General features: G+C 45.4%; 2 protein-coding genes across 6 annotated transcripts in view; one reads left to right on the plus strand and one right to left on the minus strand.

Moving 5' to 3' along the window:
- Positions 1-19,605, minus strand: part of LOC125726509 (zinc finger CCHC domain-containing protein 3-like) — a 421,979-nt gene that overhangs the window by 376,476 nt on the left and 25,898 nt on the right. The window lies entirely within an intron of this gene.
- On the plus strand, positions 5,704-8,763 carry LOC125726508 (G-protein coupled receptor family C group 5 member B-like). The gene is made up of 5 exons (XM_049002901.1): positions 5,704-5,921; positions 6,522-6,595; positions 6,908-6,984; positions 7,451-8,407; positions 8,705-8,763. Exon 4 carries the CDS (start codon positions 7,453-7,455, stop codon positions 8,362-8,364), a length of 912 nt encoding a protein of 303 aa, XP_048858858.1. The 5' UTR covers positions 5,704-5,921; positions 6,522-6,595; positions 6,908-6,984; positions 7,451-7,452; the 3' UTR covers positions 8,365-8,407; positions 8,705-8,763.

Raw genomic sequence — 19,605 nt, forward strand, 5'->3', positions numbered from 1 at the left:
TTAAAGATAACTGTTCTGCCAGTTTAAATAAACCCGTGATTCACCCCTCCAACAAATGGACTGTGCCGAAAACAACATCACAGTCACGTTTGACACGTAATACATACGTTGCCTATACGTAATAACAACGTAGGACTCACATGGCTGAACGTAGAGACCACATGACTACAACGTACAGGGCATGTACTGCATACGTATAGCCCTTACGTCAAAAGGGGTGTGTACGTTTATGCCAACCAATAGCATAGATGCATTAAAGGTACAAACGTCTTAAGAGGTTCAAATTGGCCGCATTAACATGCAGTTTTAAGACGTGTTAAGATGTCCGAATGGCTTAACACGTAAGTAATATACGTGTTAAGACATAATTTGTTTGACGTGTTGACATGGGCGTCAAAGTAGATGTTAAGTCCCAAATGGCCTTCCATAATAAAGTGATCTTTCAAAATAAAATCACAATCAAATTCTTCACCCTTTGGTTATTATTCTGTGTGCCTTCTCTTATATGTAATGAAATAGACCAGGGTGACAAAATAAGTATTATATACAATGTTGTCATGGAAATAAATCAATACTTATGTTTAATCAATTAGCCTATGATTACGGTTCAAAAGAAAATTGCGAAAAGCCATTTTCCTTTGAGTCCCAATAATTTAAATAAAACCACATATTTGTTGATAGTGATGTATTTGTGATTTTTTTCTATAGATCATCTGCAGTATATGGAGTCCCTTAGATGTCAGGGTGAGAAAATATATTTTTAATTGTTTTGTGTTTCCTCTCAATAGTTTTGCGTTCCCTCACAATACTTCTCCTAATAATAATAACTGTACTCTGTCCATTTAAAGTACAAAAGTTAGAATTAATGGATTAATAAGTATAAACCAAAATAATACAGACATGTCCAGTTACGTGTACTTTACTGTTTACAGTAACTCGCAGTCATTGGACACAGTGCAATTATTATTATCATCATTATTTGTTATTATTATTATTATCCATCCATTTTCCAAACCACTTATCCTACTGGGTCGCGGGGGGGGTCCGGAGCCTATCCCGGAAGCAATGGGCACGAGGCAGGGAACTACCCAGGATGTGGGGCCAGCCCATCGCAGGGCACACTCACACACCATTCACTCTTACACATGCACACCTATGGGCAATTTAGCAAGTCCAATTAGCCTCAGCATATTTTTGGACTGTGGGGGCAAACCGGAGTACCCGGAGGAAACCCCACGACAACATGGGGAGAACATGCAAACTCCACACACATGTGACCCAGGCGGAGATTCGAACCCAGGTCCCAGAGGTGTGAGGCAACAGTGCTAACCACTGCAGGACCATGCCTCCTGTTGTATGAGTAATATAATGTAAAAATTAAATTCTATTTTATGTCCTTCATAAAGTACAAAAGGCAAGCATATCACACAGGTAAAACACCCACATTTAAAAAATGTTTTCATGAAAGTCTGTAATCCTGAAGAGGAAGTGTGACAATCGTGAGTTTTTGGGCAACCACAGAAAAGCAGAAAAGTAAGTAGAGACAGTGAGATAATTAGTGCCAGTCAGATGATAGACGTATACAGTATGTGAGTCAAAGATTCTTCATATATTAATCATTCCCATTCAGGTAACAAATCCTTAGAAATCCATTCCTGAGCATCATGCCAAGAAGCACCACTTGTTTACTGATAACTGCTTTCATGTAAACTCTGCTGTGCTGAGAGTAAAGATGAAGAGGGAGAGACAGCAAGAGGCTGCTGACGGCAGAGAATGCAGGCGACATGGAGGGGAGTGAGAAAAGGAGCAAATATTGATGGTTAAGAGTGAATAATGACGTCACGGCAGCCTGGTACTGATGTTAGTTTAATATGCTTCTTAGTTTGGCCTGTGGTGTGTATTTCAGATACAGCATTTAATCAGGGAGACTGAGTGTGAGTCAATGACAGAGAGAGAGAGAGAGAGCAGACAGGCAGGTGAAGATGAAGGTGTATTAGGGAGGAGGGGGGGAACGAGCTTGGACCATCACCAAATCAGCCAAATGTAAATGTCACGTCTATCAAACAGGAGACCCTGCTTTCATGAGAAATGGTTTAAAGATCACACTGGGCTCCATTACAGCCCCCCTCTTCTTAAGGGGGGTTCTTTGTTTCTACTGTGCAAAATAATTTGTAACACAAATGTCTAAACTGGCATGAAAGACAGATTCAGCTCTTGTGAAGACTGGCATGCGAAACTGGAAAAGGCACTGGGGAAATTCAGTGCACATAAAGACAGGCAGTGCCACAGATTAGCACTGATGACATGGATTCAGAAGATCAATCCTGTTAATATTCAACCTTCAGATGAGCTGGAAAGAGCAGCAGCAAGTGAGGAAAAATCTTCTGAAGTTAAGTACTTGGCACGGCAAGGCCTGGCTTTTCGAGGTGTTGGTAAGGAGAGTGGGAATTTCAAGCAGCTTCTAATGCAAACAGCAGAGGGCGATGCAGAGCTGACCATGTGGCTGAAAGGCCACTTTGATTTCACCAGTGCTGTTTAACTGTAACACCTGTTCCTGGGTTGCCCTCAGTCCTTGTTATTGGTTATGATTCTCACTGTCCTGCACTGTGTCTTGTTAGCTGTGTATTTAAGTGCCTGTTCTGCTTCTGTTGTTTCATGGTTCATTATAGCTGTATGTATGTATATAGTTCTCCAGTTGTGTTTATTCCATCATTTAGTTCATTCCTGGTCATTTGCTGTTTATTTTGGATCCATCCTGATCCTTTTGGTTTTGATGTGTGAGTTGTAATAAACCCTATTTTTCCATCCGTGTCATGTACTGCCGCAACCAGAAGAGGGCAGAAGATATGGCACAAAAACAAAGGAAGAAGCCTAACTTTAAAAAGAACAAAAAACATCAAGACTCATCCAGCATGGGGTGGTGGGTTAACGAATAACACAAACAATCAAAGAATAAGCAAACAAATGAGAGAAAAGATGCAGAGATGACTGAGAAGCAGGGGATGACTGGAGAAGAGACGACAGGACCAGAAGACAGGAGGGATACAGGGAGAGCGGAGAAGAGAGTATAACTGAAGAATGGGAGAAGAGGAGAGACCGCAGAGGAAGGAGAACATAGATGACTGGAGGGGAGGGAATATAGGAGCAACAGAGAGAAGGAGGAAGGGCTGTGGAGGAGAAGACAGGATAAGAGGGGAAAATGTGAGCAGAGAAGGACAAACATCCCCACTGCCCAGCAAAGTGCACTTGTAAGTAAACCACAATTTTAGCCTTGGGCTCAATATCTGGACTTGTCTCTGTGTAGCAATGCATAGAATCCCTGATACTGGTTATGACTGTACTGTATTAGTCTTGATATTATCCTTCTTATCAGGAAAAACTACTTCTGCATATAGATATTTCTCAATTTTTAGTCTCATCTAATATAAAAATTGGCAGGTAGTACAAATATAATCTTATAAATGCTGAGATTAGAGTATCTGCGATGCAGGAATGCAGGGGTTTCATTGGGGCCCTTTCTATGGCTTAGTACTGTGAAGGAGTACATGGTTAGTGCCAGGCGCAAATGAATATCTTTGATTTTGCATCCATTTGGTAACTTGTTGAAGTTGTCTGATAGTCAGTAATACATGGTTTAATTAATATGATTCTTTATTTACTACTTTATAACATCTGAAAGAAACTGAAATAGGAAAGCTTATTTTAATTTATGGTCCACTGGATAAACACAGACATTACAGACGGTTTTAGAGTCTAATGCTGAATGTTGTTTGCTATGATTTTTCTGCCTGCATATGCTGTGATTGGTGCAGTGAAATTTGAGAATGTGTTTGTGGTCAGTATCATAGCCTCAGACAACAAACCAACGCTGTAGCGTGTCACTGTGTTTACATGTGAGAGGGGTTCCAGTTACATAAGGGACTCGTTCTAATTGTTTTGACGGAGCTCGACAAACCTAAAAAATAAATGCTGGTGTTATCAAAAACTATGTCATATAGCTATATTCCAGATTTATTACAGCCAAACACATCTCGGAGCTCCGAGGAACCTCCTTCTCCTTATATTTCCCTCTATCCCACTCTTCTCATCCCTCCATCCCTCAAATACTGTGTAATGATGATATGTGTGCATGTGGAGGGTGAGGGATGGGCGTGGAAGGTAATAGTTAATTAAGTGGCTACACCTGGGTTGTGAGGGATCTGGGGTTAATAGAGGGAGTGGGAGGCGCGTTAGGGAGATTTGGTCTGGTAGGCACTGTACGCGTTGGGTCCTGGGGGAGGTGCCGCTCGCATGCCGTTTAGGGCAGAGAGTGGGCGGTAGGGACAGTTCCCGGTGCGGTAGGGCGAGGACAGTCAGGACAGTGGGGGTAGGAGGCTATGACCACTGCTTAGACGGGGTGGTTGATAGACGGGAGTAGCGGCACCCTCACAGGGACGGATTGGGGGGGGGGGGGGGGGGAATTCCCTTTCCGTGGGACGTTCTAGGTGACGGACCGGTGTGATTGTTCCTTCCCCGGGGGAGGGTCCTGATCCCTGGGGGGGAGGGGGTGTTCTGTTTTAACTATGTCTTTATTGTATGTGTGTTACGTGTGGTTTAAATGCGCAGTGTAACCGCTTAGGGTCGGGACAGGACTATATACAGTAGGCGGTTCTGGTCCCGTAACGCTTGCCTGTGCCCGAAGTGTGGGGATTACTGTGCATTGCAGTGCTATTGGTGTGCCGTGCCCTAATAGGGATGTTGTGTGGTGCGGGATTTACTGTGTGGTAGCGTGGGTTAACACATGCTTAAAAAGGGGTGGTGTGCTACGGGGAGAAAGCGGGACCGAACTCTTTGTGAATCCAGATCCGACCCAATGGGTCGCTGCATGAATTGTACTGAATAAAAGTATCTTTGTAATTGTAGCTGCAGTCTGGTGGTGATCTGTTCTCCTTTCACAGCCTCTGACGCTAGTTTAGGTTAGTTGCACTGGTGGCAGCGGTAGGATCATTTCTTTCCTTTGTGGTTTTCCCGTTTAGAAATCTAGAATTAGCTTTAACATGTCGGAGGCCGAGGATAGTGTACAATCTCCTAATTATGAGGGCGCTGATTGTCCTGTTATACGTCTAGAGAGTGTTTTCTCAATCTCCCGGTGGCCCCCCTGCTTACCCAATATTTATACCGGAAACTTTTAATGGTGTGGGGCGTGAGTGGTCTGACTGGTCGGAACAATTTGATCTGGCGGCTGAGGTAAACAGGTGAGATGATTCTCTGAAAATTAAGTTTATGTCTTTGGTATTGTGTGGCCGTGCTAGGGAGATGCTAACTACATCAAAAACCAAATGAATTAAAAAACGCGGAAAATAATGTTGAAATGAAAATATATTTTTTGACAGCGATCGACGACCTGTAATATTTTTGACGATGTCGCTGCTATATCGCTATTTGTAAAAAAAAGGAAAAAAATAGTTACTGGAAAAGCTACAGCGTTTTAAAAGTATTTGCTCTACCGATAAGCTACTGAAAGAAGTAAAGTTAGTAGCGTCGATTATTTTAGTTAGCTACTCCACAACACTGGACATAAAAATAACTGAACAATGTTAAAATTTTCGTAATTTAAGCCCTCTCAACAGAAGCACTTTAATGAGAATATTTGAAAAATTAACTGATAACATATCAGTTATCTATATTTTTTTAATTTACTTTGAAAACAGACTCAAATTAAGCCTATACGAAAAATTCAGAAGCCTATACAGTCTCAAATGAAGCCTGTTGCGTTTTTATACAATCGGTCTGGGATTCCGCTTAACGTCACGCCCGAAGCTCACACTTTGATTGCAAACGGGAAGAAACATAACTATTGTCACGTACATCGGCGGATGTCATCAATTAAGCCTGCATACTGGAGACTACAAAGGGACAGCACACGCAACGGGGGTTGCGAAGTATTGCCAATGTTTCATTTCTATATCGAGCGCTTGCTTGTCCAGTGTCATTCCCTCGTTCCTTACCTTGCCTGCCTTCCTTTCCCAGAGCAGCCCTCGTCCCTGAACCTCCCGTCCTGCCTTCCCTGCCAGCCCCAGGATCTCTCGTCTCCCCTTCCCTTCGTCTCCGTGTCCTGTGCCTGCCTGTTGGACTGGATCTCCCCGGCTACCGAATCTACCTTCTGTCCCCGACCATTCTTCTTGCCTGGCCCATTGAAAGCCTGTTACCTGCTCGATCTAATAAAGATCGCTCTGTTCCGCATTCCTGGGTCCGCGTTTCCCTGCCGAGGGTGTCCTAACAATTATGTCTCCAGTAATAATTTTCTGCTAATAGCATTAATTCTCTTATTTCGGTATCGGTGTACTGCATGTACATGTTATCACCATCAAAGAAAAAAACGCGTTATGACTTATCAGTCATTATTATTGTTTTTGTCGTTTATTTAATCGTGTAGCAATACTGCCACTTGTCATATTATTAATTGCGTATTTATATAATATTAACCAATGACCAATCTCTGTATCTTACTAGCATCTTTTGCGCATTTGTCTTTGTATCAGCCGTAGCGGTCTGCAGGGGGAATCGCAGAAGCTGGAGTTTCTTAGAGCGCTGCATGGGTTTGGACAAACATTAGGTATTGGTAATATTACTGGACAAAAATATATCGTTATTGGTGTCCACCAAAGTTTCCAGCACTAGCTACAAGAAATGAGATTGAATGCATTTGCTCGTTTTTATTTGTATTTATTTTTTTAAAAGTTTCTTACATTATATCCGTGCTTTTTAAAGGTTATATCTCAATTTTTCAAAAGTAAACACAAAAAAGATGACACTTAATGCCCCCTCCCTGCCCCCACCCTATTTAGAACGTTAGCGTTCCATTACGTAAAAAATGCAGTACTACGTCATGATGCACCGCTTATAAATAATCTGTTTGATAAGGGAGAAGCAAACACAAACGATTCGTGAGTGCATCGTACGTGTTGTAAGAGCAAGTGAAGCTGAAAGACATTGACAGTGAAGGTAAGGCCTCCCCTTCAAAATGTATACTTCACTTAGATCAAAGGTCTTAAACTAAAAAAAAAACGCTGTGATATGCTAAACTACCGACCGCAAAACGTGCAGACTGGCGGGTGTCAATTGCGCTGGAATGACATTACATGGTTTTAATTTTTCTCTGATATCGGCCGGCCATATACAGTAATTTGTTTGAGACCCCTGAATTTAAATAATAATTATTTTTTATAACGATGGTGGCCTATATAATGTGCCGATTTACTTGTGAAGTTGTTCAGCTGGTTGACATGGCATTGATTACTGCTTTTTAAGAAAGTGCATGTAGTCTCACACTGCAGAAGTCCATTGCTCAGTTGTCAGCATGCTCAGCGTGTCGCCTGTGATGTGTCCTGCACAGCAGCAGGCTACATTGCGTTTAATGGACTAATACTTCTTCAACCCATTAAATGATTCCTTTCTCTCTCCCTGCCAGTGATGGCACCCTCTATTAATCTCTTCACCTTCCTCGTCCTGTCCCTGGTGGGGGGCAGCTCTTCATGGGACTTAGCTTCGCCTTGTGGATCCGGCTCCATCCTGACAAGGCCCTACACGGCCTTGTGTGAGCTGGATGCGGTGTGGGGCTTGGTGGTGGTGGTGGCGGCAGCGGCGGCGGCCCTCGCCTCGCTGATCCTGCTCCTGGTGGTACTGTGTCGCCTGCGGAAGATCACAGAGGCTGAGGAGCGCAGCGGGGTGGCGCCGCTACTCCTGCTGCTCGCTGCCATATTTGGGCTTTGTGGCCTCAGCCTGGGATACATCGCTGAGCAGCAAGAGAGCCTCTGCTTCGCCCGGCGTGTCCTGAGGGGGGTGTTGCTTGCTATCTGCAACACATGCCTCGTGTTTCATGGTCTGCGACTGCGCCGGTTGGGACAAGGTGCTCATAGCCCCAGCACAGGTCAACTAATGGGGCTGGCGGTGGCCTTGGCCGTGTTGGATCCGGAGTGGATCCTTCTAGCCACGATGTCCACATGCCAGCCAGCCTGTGAATACCAGCCGCTGGACTTTGCGCTGGCCACCACTTATGTGCTGGTCCTGCTCCTGGCAGCACTGGTGGGGGCAGCCTGCAGTCTGTGGAGGCAGCAGCCACGGTGGAGGTGCAGGACCATGTGGCTGCTCATCACCTGCCTGGCCTCAGTCCTGCTGTGGGTGGCCTGGATCACCTTCTGCCTGTATGGCAACGCGGCGCTTGGCCTGTCCCCAACATGGGACAACCGGGTACAGGCAGTGGTGCTGCTGGCACAGGCATGGCTGCTCATACTGCTGCACGCTGCTCCTGAGCTCCACGCCACCTTACGGCCCCCGTCCCGCATGAGAGAGGCCAGTTTAGAGGAGGGCCTTTCTCACCTGTAGTTTGGAGCAAACCGGGACTTCGTGTTCAGTGACAACAACTCAGGTATGGTACTTTGTTTTCGCTTCTTTGACCTACTCTGTGACTCTGTGTGTACTTGAGAGAGAGCATAGCCCTCGCTCTTTCCTCACATGGAGCCCCTACTGGAAGTCTGTGGAACAGCAGCATATAAAGAAGGTCTATGGACCTTTCCCTGTAACTCAGATCTCACTTGAGCAGAGCTAAGGTACCATGGCTGCATGTGCCCCCCCCCCCCCCAACAATCCCAAAAAAAAATGTGAAGTATGACTACTGCACTGCTGAAGGATGTTTACATGATCAATATCTGTCTCTCTCCTGCAGGTGCCCTCCCCAGCCCCCAGGAAACATTACATTTTAAATAAATAATATATATATCATCATCTCTGGAAGTGGTGTGTTTTTTTAGGGTTAAAAAGTTGAGAAACATTCAATGGTCATCATCATACCATATATCAGTAGCCCAGCCACTGGTCAGTTCCTTCACTCTACTGTTACAGACTTTCATGAAAACATTTTTTAAATGTGGGTGTTTTACCTGTATGATATGCTTGCCTTTTGTACTGGACATAAAATAGAATTTAATTTTTACATTATATTACTCATACAACAGGCGACATGGTGGTGCAGTGGTTAGCACTGTTGCCTCACACCTCTGGGACCCGGGTTCGAGTCTCCGCCTGGGTCACATGTGTGTGGAGTTTGCATGTTCTCCCCATGTCGTCGTGGGGTTTCCTCCGGGTACTCCGGTTTCCCCCCACAGCCCAAAAACATGCTGAGGCTAATTGGAGTTGGTAAATTGCCCGACTGGTATGTGAATGTGCCCTGCGATGGGCTGGTCCCACATCCTGGGTTGTTCCTTGCCTCGTGCCCATTGCTTCCGGGATAGGCTCCGGACCCCCCGCGACCCAGTAGGATAAGCGGTTTGGAAAATGGATGGATGGATGGATTACTCATACAAACACACATCTGTAGGTTCTCAACTCTAGGTTTATATCAAACACATTAAAGCCAAACAAATGCAAAAAGTCCATGTATCGTTTGTCCTTGGGTTTTCCAGTCCAAAACGAAATCAGGAAAACTAAACAACAGCAGCGTTTTTTGGTTTTTCTGTCAGAAGGGGAAAAAGCGAAAAGCAGAAAACAAAAAATCAGGCTTCATATTTTATCCTAAAATGTAGAAAATATTACAAAAATACACCATTCTAAGGGTGGGTGTTTCCAAGCTTATGACTGGGACTGTTAATGTTGTAAAATTAAGATAAAGTTCACATTAGGCTGTATCTTACATCTCTGGTATCTGTTAGATCTGAATTTACTCATAGAAAAGAAACAAAAAAAGGTGATTTTACGGTTTTCCCATTTGGTTTTAAAACAGAAAAACAACAAATTTATTTTTGTATGACGCGTTATCCCAACAATACATTGTCTCAAAGCGCTTTACAGCATCCCCACCCAAAGCCCCCAGTGAGTAAGACATAGGTGACAGTGGCAAGGAAAAACTCTCTAGAAGGAAGAAACCTTAGGAGGGACCAGACTCAAAGGGGGAGCCCAACCTCCAGGGGCCGGCAGGGAGAGTCGAATAGAAGAGATGGCTAAGTGCCAAGTCACATTGTCCAAATCATAGGATTTGAGGCACAACCGGGGAGCAGGGAGGTGATGACAAGCCCGTGCCAACTCTCCTTCCAATCGCCAGGCAACCAGAAGTAATTAGGCAGCGGGTCATACATGGAAGATGGCACAGGCAGAACGCGAGCTGGATGCAAGGACGTCATGGGTACATGTCACATGTAGCAGGGTGTGCTGAAAATCTTGATAGATTGAGGTCTCCAGGCAGCACACCCCAGGAGGAGTTGGGGAAATAAAATGTGCAATTAGTCAAAGTATAGGGGAGACTATAGGCAGTGCTAACAGTTAGGTGAGTGCAATATGAAGTGCAAAGTGCAAGCTCTGGCAGATATGGCTATGGCAGCATAAGTAGGAGGGAGAGGCAAGTGGGAACGCAGGCATGGGGAGTCCCTGAAATGTCAGCACTCCAGTTCCACAAGGGATGGTGAAGCCAGAGTGACAGCGCTGACAGTTCAGTTTATCTAAAGCCAATGGCATCGAACGCCACCCAGCTCTACACCTCACACTGTAGGTCTGACTGGTGGCAGCGGTGGGATCATTTCTTTCCTTTGTGGTTTTTCTGTTTAGAAACCTAGAATTAGCTTTAACATATCGGAGGTGGAGGATAGTGTACAATCTCCTAATTATGAGGGCGCTGATTGTCCTGTTACGTCTTGAGAGTGTTTTCTCAATCTCCCGGTGGCCCCCCCTGCTCACCCAATATTTATACCGGAAACTTTTAATGGTGTGGGGCGTGAGTGGTCTGACTGGTCGGAATAATTTTATTCGCCTGAGGTAAACAGGTGGGATGAGTCTCTGAAAATTAAGTTTAAGTCTTTGCTGGTGTCTGGCCGTGCTAGAGAGATGTATAGTGGGATGCCGAGTGAGGCTAAAAGTAATTATGGGTTGTTAAAAGCGGCTATTGCAAGGTGTTTTGAACCTGGTGATAGTAGTGATTGGAATAGAGCTAGTTTTACCGCCCGTCGCCGCCTGCATAGCGAGACGGCAAGGGAATTTGGTAACGCCTTACGGAGATTAGCCGCTAGGGCTTATCCCACGGCTGATCATCGGATTTGTGATCTGTTGGCAAGAGACCAGTTTATTACGCATTTTGCTACCGGTGATTTTCGGGTTAGCCTGTGTAGTGCCAAGCCTAATACGCTGGAAGATGTCATTGAACTTGCTTCTGAAATGGAGTTGCTGAGAAGTTTGGAGCAGACTTCTTTGCCACCTGACGTTAAAGTGAGGGGAGTGGTGGAGCATAAATTAGAAAGGGATGAACAAATGGAGGTGTTGTTGGGGGTGGTAGAGGAGTTAAGGCAGGAGGTAAAATCGCTTCGTACCACGGTGTCTAAGATGCAAGAGGGGATGAAAAGCTTTCTAAGTAAATATGGGGTGGTGTTGGATTTTGGTAGGAAGGAGTGTCGGGTTATGGGTCAATTATTACCTCTCCTTGTGCCAGCAGATGTGGACAAGCCTCGGGTCGTCATGGTTCCAGAAGATACTGTAATCCCCCCCCCCCTCGAAGTGAGGCAATCATTGCTGGTAAGGTGGAGAATACAGGTGGGGCTGCTTTTGAGGGTATGTTGGAGCCTTTGGATTCGGCATCTAGCCAGTGTAATATAATGATGGGGGGATGAGGGTAGGTACCTTGCATACGGGTATTGAGGTGAGTCGGAAAGCAGAGAATGTAGACCTGGGTGAGGATGAGGAGGATTCTGTTATGCCCTGGACAGTCGATAGGCTTGTAACATATTTTGATTGCACCAGAAGGGGTTTGCCTCATCCGATATGACTGGTATTTATACCGTGTTGCAGAAGAATTTGTCTGTATTTAGTGCCGGAGAGGGAGATTTGGGGAGAACTCGCCTGATGTTGTATAACATTGATACTGGTGAGGCGAAGCCGGTAAAGTTGCCTCCCCGCCGTGTCCCCCTCCATTTGCAGGAGGAAGTATCTGGTCACTTAAAGCAGATGCTGGAGAATAACATCATTCAGCCCTCGAATAGCCCTTGGGCAGCGCCGGTGGTTCTGGTACGGAAGCGAGATGGTGGCCTTCGGTTTTGCGTTGATTATCGCAAATTGAATGATGTTACCCGTAAAGACACGTACCCCTTACCCCGAATTGATGATGCGTTGGGTAGTTTGAGCAAGGCTTGCTGGTTTTCTATATTGGATTTAGCCAGTGGGTACTGGCAAGTCGAGGTGGATCCAAAAGATAAGCATAAGACGGCGTTTATCACTCGTCAGGCCTTTTCCAATTTAATGTGCTGAGTTTTGGCCTGTGTAACAGTCTGAGAACTTTTCAGCGTCTCATGGATTTAGAGTTGGCGAGTCTTCAGTGGACTACTTGTTTGGTGTACTTAGACGATACAATAATATTTGGCCGTACCTTTCAAGAACATCTGGACCATGTGGATGAGGTTATAACGAAATTGCGTCAGGCTAATCTGAAGGTTAAACCGGCGAACTGTAACTTGTTTGCCACAGAAGTGCAGTATTTGGGCCATATAATATCGGCTAGGGGTGTGAAAGCTGATCCGGCTAAAGTGGAAGCTGTGCGCCAGTGGCCGGTGCCTAAAAATCAGACAGAGGGGAGGAGTTTTGTGGGCCTTGCCTCTTATTATAGGAGGTTTATTCGGGGTTTTGCTGAACTTGCTCGTCCTCTGCTCCAGCTGACCGAGAAGGGCAGACGGTTTACATGGACAGAAGCTTGTCAGGCAGCATTTGAACAGCTCAAACTTAGTTTGATGTCTGTACCAGTCCTGTCTTACCCCGACCCTAATAAAACCTTTATATTAGATACGGATGCGAGTGATGCAGGTATTGGGGCAGTATTGTCCCAGGTAGAAGGGGGACGGGAACAGGTGATAGCATATGCTAGTAGGGCTTTGACTAAACAGGAAAGGAAATATGCAACAACCAAGTAGGAGTTAAGTATGGTTACCTTCATAAAACATTTTAAATACTACTTCTTGGGGAAGGAGTTCGTCTTACGGACAGATCATAACTCCTTAAGATGGTTGCATAATTTCCAAGGTTTAGAGGGGCAGTTGGCTAGGTGGGTGGAGCAGCTGGCCAGCTTCCAATATAAGAGAGTGCATCGGCCGGGTCAGGGACACGCTAATGCGGACGCCCTCTCTAGAGTGCCCGCTTTTCTGCCAGTAACCTCAGACTCACCGCCAGCTACCCAGGAAAAATGGGGAGAGGTGATATGTGCTGTGAGAGAGGTGTGTCAGGAGGCAGTGGCATGTCAGGAGGAGTGTGATGAGCTGGGGCAGGATCAGCAAGGAGATGCTGAGCTGCGGGAGATTTTTGCTTTAAAGGAAGGGCGGGAGGGCAGGTAGTCAGCCTCCAAATGAGTTGTGGAAATATGCATCAGTGTGGGATCAGTTGCAGGGTTCTAGGTTGGTACGATATCCACCTTTGCATTCTGATGCAGCAAACCAAGTCCAGGTTGTTATCGACAAGTCTTTGGTGCCAGAAATTTTGAGGCAGTTGCATGATGCTACCACTAGGGGTCATTTGGGAATACAAAAGTTGCAAGCAAAGGTGAAAGATCGCTTTTATTGGCTGGGATGGTTTGGGGATGTTAAGCACTTGTGTCGGGAGTGTGTGGATTGTGGTTCCCGGAAAGTGGTGGGGAAACAGGGGTGTGCCCCGCTGCAGTCTGTTGTAACCGCTAGGCCATATGAACGGGTAGCATTGGACATTTTAGGGCCATTACCGGTAACTCCAGGGATGAATAAGTACATTGTGGTCATTGGGGATTATTTCTCAAAATGGACTGAGGCATTCCCTCTTCCTAATCAGGAAGCTTCCACTGTGGCCCAGGTCTTGGCAGAGCAGTGGGTCTGTCGCTTGGGGGCCCCTCACTCTATCCATACAGATCAGGGCCGAAATTTTGAATCAAATCTATTCAACGAGGTGTGTCAATTGTTGAACATTCCAAAGACTAAGACATCAGCTTATCACCCCCAGTCAGATGGGATGATTGAGAGGTTTAACAGGACATTGTTGGCAATGTTGTCTCTCTTTGTGGAGGAAAATCAGTCCAATTGGGATGTTTTGTTGCCTTGTGTGATGATGGCTTACAGGAGTAGTATTCACTCTAGTACTGGAGTTACACCATACAAGGTTGTTTTTGGGCAAGAGATAGTGTTGCCAGTGGATGTTATGTTGAATCTCAACGAGGGGGAAAGATTTTCCTTTGTAACGGAATATGTGGCCAGACTAGGGGACATATTGTCCACAGTGGTGGGAGCAGTGAAATGTCATCAGGCAAGAGCTTCGGGTAAGAAGAAGCAAGCGTATGACTTTAGAGCGCAAGTCAAGTACTATTCAGAGGGGGAACTGGTATGGGTTTGGAGGAAGGCTAGAAGACGGGGGTTATGTCCAAAGTTACAGAGGAGGTTTAAGGGTCCATATAAGGTGGTGGAAAGGATAACGGAGGTATTGTATCGAGTGGTACCAGTGGAAGGGGGAAGTGAGGTGGTGGTGCATTTTAATCGACTTAAACCATTTCTCTCTACTGTAACAGAGGCTGCCAATCAGGAGGGCAGAGACCAAGTGATGCCTGTTGGTACCCTGCCTGAGCTAAAAGATTCCCCCCCTGGTGGTGGCTATCCGCAACCACGGCCCTAAGTAGAAAAGGGTGGCGAGATGGAGGGGGGGGTGCCAGGGCTAGAAGTGTGGGCAATGGCAGCGAATCGGCCAGAAGAGGCAAGTGCAATTGGACCAGGGCAGCAGGGGGAAGGGGTCCAGCCTACCTGAACCTGGCGGAGCCGAGCCCGTAAGGTCCCTCCAGAGCCACACAGCGATGGGCCTGCTGCTATGCATGGGGCCAAGGAACAAGAACGGAGGGAAGGGGCTCCAGTTCAGAAGACTCGTCTGCGACGTCAGAGGAGGCCACCAACATGGTCCAAGGACTATGAAATGTTGTGACTCAAGGACGAGTCTGCCCTAAGGGTGGGGGAGTGTGTAATGATGATGTGTGGGGTGTGAGGGATGGGCGTGGAAGGTAATAGTTAATTAAGTGGCTACTCCTGGGTTGTGAGGGATCTGGGGTTAAGAGAGGGAGTGGGAGGCGCGTTAGGGAGATTTGGTCTGGTAGGCACCGTACGGGTGGGGTCCGGGAGGGAGGTGCCGCTCGTATGCCGTTTAGGGCTGCTGGCTGTGAAGCCAGAGAGTGGGCGGTAGGGACAGTTCCCGGTGCGGTAGGGCGAGGACAGTCAGGACAGTGGGGGTAGGAGGCTATGACCACTGCTTAGACGGGGTGGTTGATAGACGGGAGTAGCGGCACCCTCATAGGGACGGATTGGGGGGGGGGAATTCCCTTTCCGTGGGACGTTCTAGGTGACGGACCGGTGTGATTATTCCTTCCCCGGGGGAGAGTCCTGATCCTCGGGGGGAGGGGGGTGTTCTGTTTTAACTATGTCTTTATTGTGTGAGTGTTCTGTGTGTTTTAAATGCGCAGTGTAACCGCTTAGGGTCGGGACAGGACTATATACAGTAGGCGGTTCTGGTCCCGTAATGCTTGCCTGTGCCCGAAGTGTGGAGATTACTGTGCATTGCAGTGCTATTGGTGTGCCGTGCCCTAATAGGGATGTTGTGTGGTGCGGGATTTACTGTGTGGTAGCGTGGGTTAACACACGCTTAAAAAGGGGTGGTGTGCTACGGGGAGAAAGCAGGACCGAACTCTTTGTGAATCCAGATCCGACCCGATGGGTCGCTGCATGAATTGTACTGAATAAAATTATCTTTGTAATTGTAGCTGCAGTCTGGTGGTGATCTATTCTCCGTTTACAGCCTCTGACGCTACTGTAGTTTGGGTTCGTTACAATATCAATTCGATGACTCGCATATTCCCTATAATATAGGGTCTATATTTTCTAATTTTAAGTTTTTTTAATGTTTATAACCTTAGATCTATGCAAACCATTTCGTATATATCCAACAACACAGTACAATTATGGTGGATATCTGGTTTATGACAGTAAAACAATGTACATTTTATATACACTGAATGTAAAATTAAAGTTAATGAAAGCAAAAAACAGCTGTTGTGCCTTCGATTTACTAAAACACATGTTGGTACAATAAAACCATTAAAATTTTACAGATAAAGCATATGACCATCCATCCATCCATCCATCTTCCAAACCGCTTATCCTATTGGCTCGCGGGGGGTCCGGAGCCTATCCCGGAAGCAATGGGCACGAGGCAGGGAACAACCCAGGATGGGGGGCCAGCCCATCGCAGGGCACACTCACACACCATTCACTCACACATGCACACCTACGGGCAATTTAGCAACTCCAATCAGCCTCAGCATGTTTTTGGACTGTGGGGGGGAAACCGGAGAACCCGGAGGAAACCCCACGACGACACTGGGAGAATATGCAAACTCCACACACATGTGACTCAGCCAGAGTCTCGAACCCGGGTCTCAGAGGTGCAAGGCAACAGTGCTAACCACTGCACCACCATGCTGCCCCTGCATATGACCATAAGTTTAATTTCTGTAAAAATTCAGAAAAGAAACTGACCAGTTTCACTGAAGGGGTTTCTTTTATTTTACAAACTGTGCGTAAAAATATGTTTATGCAATGTAGTTTTGATAAACCTTTACTGTCATTTAACATAAGAGGAAAAATTATATTGTAGTTAAAATGGCTGATATAAAATGGTTTAAAACTGTGAAAAAAAAATTGCCTTTTTTTACAGTGTATACTTCCAGTCAGAAGGTACCACACCGGCAGATACGGATTTCTGAAATAGCAAAGATAAAGGTCAATGAATAATATCCCTCATCTCTTTTAAAACTATAGGTAAGATGCTGTTATGATATCCTGTCTAGGGTTGGAGTGTAACAGTATTCACGGGAAAGGGGAATGGGATAAAGGGACAAACAGGGTGAGGGCAAGAAGGGAACACCAGTGGGCAAAGGGATATTTTTTGTATTTTCATTTTTTTTTCATGTATAATGACACTGAACAAATAGCCCTGTGCAAAAGACTTTGGGAGTGACCACAGCCAAAATAACAAACAAAATCCCCAACTATCAAGTGCGACCCACAGCTAATATCACCTAAGTGCAAAAGAAAAGGAAACCAAAAGACAAACACTCCACCTCACTCCCTAACCAAATAAACAGAGTCCAACACACACTTGCAAAACAAAACAGCAGTCACTCCCTATGCAGCAATACAATCACACATACATAACTTACACACAAGTCAAAGCAACGAGGGGGCTAGTGAAGACATAAACCAAAGAAAACCAAGCGGGGAGACAGCAAGCCAAACTGAGGTCGCGGGGGGGACCGGAGCCTGTCCTTGGAACAACAGGCGTAGGCAGGAACCAACCCTGGGCAGGAGTCAACACTCTGCAGGGCGCAAACACTCACAACTCAGATTTGCCAATTAACCTACCCTGCGCACTTTTGGACTGTGGGAGGAAACCGGAGCCCCTGCTGGAAGTCTTTCCCCATTCACCAGAATATATTGCCAGAAGACTGAAAATTAGATATCAAATACTAGAGTGACATAAAAACAAAAAACAAGTTTGCTTGTAATGAGACGCAAAACAGAAGATTATCTCTTTTTATATTTTGAGAAAACATTTTAACATTTATCCAACCGGTCAAATGGTTTAATACTTCATACAGCAGCATTTCTAAACTCATTCCTCAGCACACCAGACAGCTCCACATTTTTGCTCTGTCCCAGATCCCTGCATGCATGAACCAAACAGTCACCTTTTACTGCTGTGCTGAGAGCTTGGACAGAGCAAAACTGTGGATCTTTGCAGTGGGGTCCAAGGACTGGGTTGGGAAACCCTGGCATAGAGGAGACTGCAGTGAGAGCCAAGAAAAAAAGAGATTAGAGAGGAAGGTAAAATGCTTCCATTAGCATGGCAAATAAGCTGCAAGTACAGACCCTGTGCTTCCATTACAAACAAAAAGCCTGTATGACCCTCCTAAACACACAAGTCAGATTAACTTAACCAGGGGAAATAAGCATAAAACTTGGCAAAGACTAGACTATGAAAAGGGAAGGTGAACATCATACTTACACGAACTTCTGCTAAAGCAAATGGACAAACCCCTTTTAACGGAATCAAGTTACTTAGAAAAAAATAATAATCCAAAACTAAATCAATAAAAATTAAGAAAAACACAATCATGCTTTGAACTAATACTGCAGTCAGTCCTAAATGTTCCCATGACATTCTTTTCGTCACGACGCACACTCGGTACATACTGGTTAAAAACCATTTATAATCCTTCATGTACCAGTCTATGATGGAGCACCCCAACCTGGGCCACCCATCCAACATGGCAGATTTCTGCCCCCTGGCCCCGGAGACTAGCAGACTAACCTCAGGAAACAGGGAACCAGGAGGACATGGGCCGCTGACTGGATGGGCGGCTCCAGAATGAGGTGAAGCAGAAGGTAGACTCCACAGCAGAGGACCGAGGAATGTAGACCAAAACCAGGGAACCTGAAGTGGCAAGAACACAAACCAGGACAGACATATAAAACCCAAGCAAACGCATCAGTGGCACAGCCCACCAGCTTGTGAAAGATGGCTACCTGGCATCATGAATCCCTTAATCAAAAACCTTTGTGATGGCAACTTTGCCACCCAGGACTGATCCCTTCTAAAGACCTCAAGTTTCAATGCAAGGTTTCCGAAATGTTTTGAAACATTAGTCCATGTGACTGCTGTGGTATTGTTCCAGGCAGGGAAAACAACTTAGGAGAAAAATTCCGTGCATGTTGGGTGTTTGTGGTACTGTTGGGCTGAGGGGGTAATTGAGTGACTATTAACCTTTGAAATCCAATTATATTATTTAAACAGGTTAGTAGTTAGACAGTGTGATTTAGATAAGGATAAGGATGTTTTATTGTCATTACAAAACGTGTTCTACATGAAGGGAACAAAATGAGGCACTCAGATCCGGTGTATTAGCAATAATAAAATAGAAATAAAATCGAAAAAACAATACAATGAATAATATGGTAACAATTAAAATAAAATAGAATAAAGACATTAAGATAAATTCCATTAGGAGAATTTAACCATGGATGTAAAGTGAGCAGGTGTGAGTGTAGCAGAGATTACTGAGGTCTGTGTGTAATAAAGTATATGTGACACTGGCTGAGGAAGCAGCAACGTGTGTGTGTGCAAAGTCACAGTAATAACCTGCAGCTCTGAGGGATCTATTGCAGCGAAGCCCTGACATGTAACACTGGTGATGAATGGCAGTGTTAGATATAGGTATAGTGAGGTACATATAATTATAGTAGGTGTAGGATCAAGGTCTGGATTAGATTTAGTTAGAAACATACAGGGCAAATCTAGATAACACATACACACACAGATTACATATAAATTTAAGGGGCAGTGTGTAGCTCAGTGTGCTAAGCCTGTGATCAGAAAATAGCCCACTTTAGCCCAGCCTGGGCACATCTGTGGGTCCTTCAGCAAGCCCCCCAGCTCCCTGGGTGCCACTATGACTGGCTGCCCATCACGGCCAGCTCATTCTGAGCAAGTTGGGGGAGGCAAAATGAAAATATCTTGATGGGGATCAATAAAAAGTATTAATTCTTT

Source organism: Brienomyrus brachyistius, unplaced genomic scaffold (assembly GCF_023856365.1).
Source record: "Brienomyrus brachyistius isolate T26 unplaced genomic scaffold, BBRACH_0.4 scaffold73, whole genome shotgun sequence".
In the NCBI taxonomy this organism is placed as follows: Eukaryota; Metazoa; Chordata; class Actinopteri; order Osteoglossiformes; family Mormyridae; genus Brienomyrus; species Brienomyrus brachyistius.